Here is a 6515-nt window from a genome sequence, read left to right as displayed (position 1 = left end):
TTCTAGGCTTCGGATCTGGTCTGTACGCTTAACACGGTTTTAGAAATTGATTTTTATGAATGATTAAAAGGTAATTGGCATCATATATTATACAAACGTAAATAAAATACAAAAATAATAAATACAAAATTAAATAGTATTTTACACCTTCGGACTTACATGTTAGCGTCGCGATATTTAACTAAAATCGGCTTTTTAGTGGTAACTCGACTCGATCTATACAAATATGAAAGTGCCCTTGAAAAAGGATTTTAAAAGATTGATTTAATGTGATTGTGTAGTGGTCAAATTGCGTCCTTTTCTGAGGCTTTTTCTCCTCAGTAAGAAAGATTTCCGTGTTTTATTTAGGAATTCGGGAAGATGTATGCTTCCTTATTCCGCAAGGCAAGATATTTTCCGAGATTTAAACACTAAAAATATTATTTTAGGAATAAAAACTCTTGAACATTCCGACTCGGTTTTAAGACGGCTTTAGAAAATGAAGAAGGGTTTTGACCCGGACTCCAAATGTACTCTACTGTCAAAACGACCATATCGGTACGTAGATGACGACCAAAGGTGTTGACACGACTATTTGAACTATCACTTGTCAACGAACTTACAAAATGTCATAACATTGCTTCGTATGTTAAACATGCGACCCAATCATCAATGAGTGTTTGGCGGGAGGTGCAGAAATGAGGTATCTACAAAAGGAAAAAAAAATTTCACGTTCTTCTTTTGGGGAAGGGAATCCTTGATTAGGTCAAGGTCACTCTTCACGCATAGTTACGAGTAATCACTAAAACTGACTTAGTTAAATCTCGTGATGCTAACTTGTAAGTCAAAGTATGTTATCTGTAGCATATACTACGTATTCTTAGGTTAGGTACTCGGTCGAGTATGAGGGTACTCGACCGAGTGAAGTGTATTTGGGCGAGTGGGTTTGACTAAGTAAGTTGGGGAGTTAGACTAGGTTCTGTTTTGGTGTCACTCGACTGAATATTGGTGACACTTGGCCAATTAGTGGCCACTTGGTTAAATAAGTCTCTTGTCCTCGACCGAGTAAGCCGATCGGGGGACTTTATTCGCCGGTTTGATTTCATGTTTAAAGGGAGGGTTTATAAGTCGACTAAGCAGTTCTATTCGTCATTTCTCAACCCTAAGCTCTTCTGAAACTCTCATAAACTCATCTCTCCTCCTTCTACTCATCCTTGTGAGAAGATTCATTGCAATCATTGGATTAAAGTTTCGATCTGCACCTTCGTTAGCAAACTTTTGTGTAAGTTTCTATTCTAATTCTTGCAATCAGTTTCTATTGTGACTATGAATAGTTGCTTCAGTTCAGATTCATTGTTGTAAATATAGGGTCACTATAGGGGCGAAGATATAATTAGAGAATAGTTGTTGATGTAAATGGTATGGAAGCCACTGAGTGAGAAACCAAATTGCCCCGACTACGGTACAATTGATATAGGCGTCGTCCCGAAGGTCACACAACACTCCTAAAAGTTATCTATTCAACCATTAGGAGTTGGAACTCATATGATATGCTCAAAATTATCATAGAGTAGTAGAGATATATGGAAGATGTGTATCTCAAATGACTACACTTCTCATATTTATAGTGATTAATTAACATCATAATCACAAAGATAGTGTCATAACTTCACCATAAATATGGAGTTAGTGACTAGAATTATGCAAGTAGTGATGAGATGCTTTTATGAGGCAATGAAATGCATCTCTCTAATACAATGTATTTAGACGACATTGCTAGCCGCAACATTACTTCCAACATTCATATACCCGCTTTCTCAAGTACCCGTAAATCATATACTCAATTAACCGTATACTTAATTTTACAGACTTTTAAAACCGTATATACGAATTCGGCTTCTTACAAAGCCGCCTCCATGTGAAAACAAGAGTTAGCTCAAGTGGTAAGAGTTCTCTTATCCTAACCATAAAGTTGGGGGTTTGATTATCACTCGTGACATAATGCGCACTCATTTGGACCCAAAAAAAAAAAAAAAAAAAAACAAAGCCGCCTCCATGTGACGAATAAATGACTAGTAGGAAGTATGGATACTACTAGTATGTACTTCTATCTTATTAATGACGAGAAATAAAGTGCAAGAATTGAATACGAAAGAAAAATGCTAAGTAGAAGAATCCAATCAAATCAACCCCTCTCTCACTCCCCAAGTCTTCCAACGACTTCACATTCTGGAATTCAACCATCATCACTCGTTTTCTCCTTCTTCTTATTCTCAAAAACTCTCCTCATTCTATCCTTCAATCCCTTCTTAATCAAACTTAAACAACAACAAACTTACAAAGATAAGATGAAGAAAAAGAATGAAAAACTGATCAACATCAGTAGCAGGAGTTTCTCAGAACTAGTGCTACAACTTGTATCATCAACAGATGAAGTTGCTTCCTTAGCTAAATACTCTGAAAATGACCATCAACCATTCAACTGTTTCGCTATTTATCTCGAAAAACTCTCACCTATCTTAGAATTTGTAAGGCAGGATAATATGATCATGGACACTCCTAGGATTAGGTCTGCCATTTGTTCATTAGTATCTCAAGTTGAACGTGCCCGCGACTGTATAAGCCAAACAACTCCGAATATTCGACTAAATGTCGAAAGAATCACTCATGATCTCGGTAGATCACTTGGGTTGTTGTTGTTTGCTAGTCTTGGAGTTTCCTTGGACCTCAAGCAAAAGATTGGGGTGTTACATAAGGAAATGATGAATGCCAAGTTTCAAGATTTTTCGTCTTGTTCCTATTCTAGTGAAGGTGGGGAAATCGAGATGATTTTGGATGACGATGATGATGATGATGATCAAGGAATTTGTTGTATGGGTTTGGAGGAAATTGAGGAGGAAATATTGAGTTGGGGCGATACCGAGGACATTGCCTTGCAACTCAAGTATGGAAATGATGATGAGTTTGAAGCTTCTCTTAAGGGTTTGGATGTTTTGATTAGTGACAGAATTGTTGATTGTGATTGGGTTGTTGATGAAGGGATTATCCAAATTTTGTTTAATCGATTAGGTTCGAGCAAATGTGTTGATCGATTAGGGATCATCAAGGTTTTAAGAAGCATTTCTGTACAATATGATCAAACCAAGGTAATTAATATCGTAAATTCTTGTTTTAGACGAGCCATTTTAGTCTGAAATAATAAGCTGTATTTTATTAGTTGCAGTTTCTTAAAGTGTTACAAATTTGATTTAATTAAGGTTTATATGACAGGAAAAGATGACAGATATTAATTCATTAACAACATTGGTCAAGTCATTGGCTCGAGACGAGAAGGAACAAAGGGAAGCTGTTGGGTTGTTAATGGAACTCTGTCATATACCTTCGGTTCGAAGAAGGATAGGAAGAATACAAGGGTGTCTAATAATGCTCGTCACCATATTGAATGGTAATGATTCACTTGCTTCTCATGATGCAGGCAAGTTGTTAACTGCTCTCTCATCTAATACTCAAAATGCTCTACTTATGGCCGAGGCTGGTTATTTTCGACCTTTAATCCAGCACCTTAGAGAAGGTACTACATACCCTTTTCAACATTATGTTTTTTTTACTCTTTTCTTTTGCAGTTCTAAGATTGTGAAAACTGGAAACAATATTATCTTAGTGAGAATAATTTTTAAAAACTAGTTCACCAAGCTATATTCCTTTTTATACAGTCAAGTAGCGGTAATTCGAGTCAATCCTCGATGTAATATGTATTCCAACATCTCCAATACAAGGACTGGAGGAGTAAGAAGGTTGCATACATCTGCCCGTCTTACTCATCATAAGTTGGAGACTTTAATGAACTAGGGTAATTGTTGTTGTTGGTGATTTTAACAACTTTGGAAAAGGAAAATTTATACCAGAGAATAAAGCAAAATATGCAGCACATTTATTTTGTAAAAGAGAAAGTGGGTTCAGCTTACAAAAATCATCGCCGAATTTGAATTATATGAAGGGTACCTTTCTTTCAAATGAAACCTTTGGTTTGGAAAAGTTTCTGAATTTGAAACTGTTATTTGTGATCAGGATCAAGCTGCTTTAATCTTTATTACATTCTCTGCTAGTATCTTTTTAGTGAGGTCCCAATAAGTGAGTCAGCAGTATACTTTGTTGAAACTAAAGTAATTAACTACAACCTAGATATAGATCAAAAGGCAGTAGTATTACACTATTACACATGGATGACAGTCTCGAATTTCCTTTTGTCCTGCAAGTTCTCTGAAATTCTGAATTGATTATATTATTACTAGTCGTAGTCAGTCGATCTAGGTCTGAACACAATTTTCGTTATGGGTCATCCGGAAAAGTCTCTTTGAACACAAGGTTAACATTGCATACATGTGATCCTCGTTACATCGCCTATGGCCGGGCTTTTATTTTGAGGCATCTGTAGCAGTCTTGTGATTTTTTGTAAGTTAATAATATAGTCATGTAAAATTTCAGGTTCGGAAATGAGTAAAATTCTGATGGCAACTGCCCTTTCACGGATGGTGCTAACAGTCAAAACTCGAGCCATGCTTGGAGAACACGGTGCTGTTGAACCATTAGTCACCATGTTTAAGACAGGAAAACTGGAAGCCAAGCTTTCAGCCCTAAATGCCTTACAAAATCTATCCCTAACTACCCAAAACATATCTCATATACTTGATTCTGGGATCATACCTCCTTTGCTACAATTACTCTTCTCTGTAACGTCTTCTTTAATGACCCTTCAAGAGCCAGCTTCCTCAATCTTAGCGACCATAGCCAAATCCGAATCTATTCTTGACCATAAAGACTTACCTAATCAACTTCTGTCACTTCTTAACTTGTCAAGCCCAAAGATAAAGTACAACATCTTAATAGCTTTGAATAGCATTATTTCTCATCCTGGTGGGTCTTCGGTTAAAGAAGAAATCAACCAAAATGGAGCTTTTCAGCTTTTACTTCCTTACGTCAAAGAAAATGACCCAAAAATAAGGACACCTGCCTTAAATTTGATTTACACAATCTCAAGGAACCCTACAACAGGGGATTTCACTGATGTGATCTCAGACAAGTATCTTCCTGTAATAATGGGCATCATTTCATCATCATCATCATCCGAGGTAGAAAAGGCGGCTTCAGTTGGGTTATTAAGCAATATACCAGTGTCTGATAAAAAGGCAACAGAAAGACTAAAAAGGGCAAATCTTTTGCCTGTATTAGTCTCACTAATGAGTTCTTCAGGTTTAACACCCACAATGAAGTGGTTAGAGGAAAGTATTGCAGGAATATTCATCAGATTTACAGTTTCTTCTGAGAAGAAATTGCAGCTTTATGCTGTAGAAGTTGGGGTTGTACCTATACTAGTAAAGTTACTCTCAAATGGGTCAATAGAGGCTAAATCTAGAGCTGCAATATCTCTAACTCAGCTCTCTCGGAGTTGCGCTTTTCTGAGAAGGCCAAGCAATTCCAGGTGGTTTTGTGTTCCTTCACCTGTAGATTCAATTTGTGAAGTTCATGAGAGACATTGTAGTGTCAAAGGAAGCTTCTGCTTGGTCAAATCAGGCGCTTTTTCAGCCTTGATTAGTGTTTTGGAAGGGGAAGAAAGAGATGCTGATGTGGCGGTGTTAAGTGGGATATGCACTCTCTTGGAGAATGACCTTTGGGAAAATGGAGCCAATTTTATGGGCAAAAAGACGGGCTTTGTGAACTCAGTTATCAGGGTATTGGAACTAGGAAATATAGAGGCGCAAGAAAAAGCAGTATGGATATTGGACAGAATATTTCGGGTTGAAACTTATAGATCTCAGTATGGCGAGTTTGCTCAAGTCGTGCTGATTGAACTTGCACAAAATGGCGAGCCTGCTTTACGCCCTGTTGTGGCTAAACTGTTGGCACAACTCGGCTTGTTACAAGAACAGTCTAGTTACTTTTAGCCATGTTAGTGTATTTGTTTGTACAAATTTACAATACTAGGTAGTAGGCACTCTAAATTGCTACTACTATGTTCTTGATTGTCATTTAAGACGTGTGAAATGAAGAGGAAAGCAATATCGTCTCAAGATCAATGGACTGTCTTTGCTGTAAGTGAACCATGTTGTAGTTATATTTTTTTTAATAACTGTATTATATAGAAAAGGAAATACAAAGTACATAAGATTATTGCCTAGCCGGTAGCAAGGCTTACAGACCAAACTTGGTAATCCGCTCTAAGTCTACGAATCCGGTTAATAGTACGATATACAGGTAGATGGGAACTGGCGTAAAGAAAGCCAGAACAGAATATAGCTTCTTGGATGCCACATAAAAGGTGGCATAGTCAATATTCTTAGTATGCGCGGTCTACATCATATCCACTGAGCACGAATACACCTAGGAGGGGAGCAATTTGTGGTCGTAATGTTGTAGTTATATAGGGATATAGGTATAGCTAGTCCCTATAATAAAGCATATACTTAGTAACATCTCTTGTTTCGAGTTTGTGTGTAGCTGATAGGCAAAAATTAGGTGTCGTAATTAACTAGAATTAA

At 37.1% G+C, this 6515-nt stretch overlaps 1 protein-coding gene across 1 annotated transcript; it reads left to right on the top strand.

Annotated features, from left to right (window-relative positions):
- The first annotated feature begins 2078 nt into the window (after positions 1 to 2078).
- Positions 2079 to 6053, top strand: LOC141639758 (U-box domain-containing protein 44-like). Its single transcript, XM_074448806.1, has 3 exons — positions 2079 to 3125; positions 3250 to 3550; positions 4465 to 6053. Exons 1-3 carry the CDS (start codon positions 2139 to 2141, stop codon positions 5919 to 5921), a joined length of 2745 nt encoding a protein of 914 aa, XP_074304907.1. The 5' UTR covers positions 2079 to 2138; the 3' UTR covers positions 5922 to 6053.
- The last annotated feature ends 462 nt before the right edge of the window (positions 6054 to 6515 follow it).

Source organism: Silene latifolia, unplaced genomic scaffold (assembly GCF_048544455.1).
Source record: "Silene latifolia isolate original U9 population unplaced genomic scaffold, ASM4854445v1 scaffold_57, whole genome shotgun sequence".
Lineage (NCBI taxonomy): Eukaryota > Viridiplantae > Streptophyta > Magnoliopsida > Caryophyllales > Caryophyllaceae > Silene > Silene latifolia.
This window is presented reverse-complemented; position numbering and strand designations above follow the sequence as displayed.

Excerpts from the sequence above, each read along its gene's own strand:
- LOC141639758 (XM_074448806.1), top strand. The coding sequence starts at position 2,139 with ATGCTAAGTAGAAGAATCCAATCAAATCAACCCCTCTCTCACTCCCCA. Across the intron at positions 3,126-3,249 it reads TACAATATGATCAAACCAAG|GAAAAGATGACAGATATTAA; the intron begins GTAATTAATATC and ends TTTATATGACAG. Across the intron at positions 3,551-4,464 it reads AATCCAGCACCTTAGAGAAG|GTTCGGAAATGAGTAAAATT; the intron begins GTACTACATACC and ends GTAAAATTTCAG.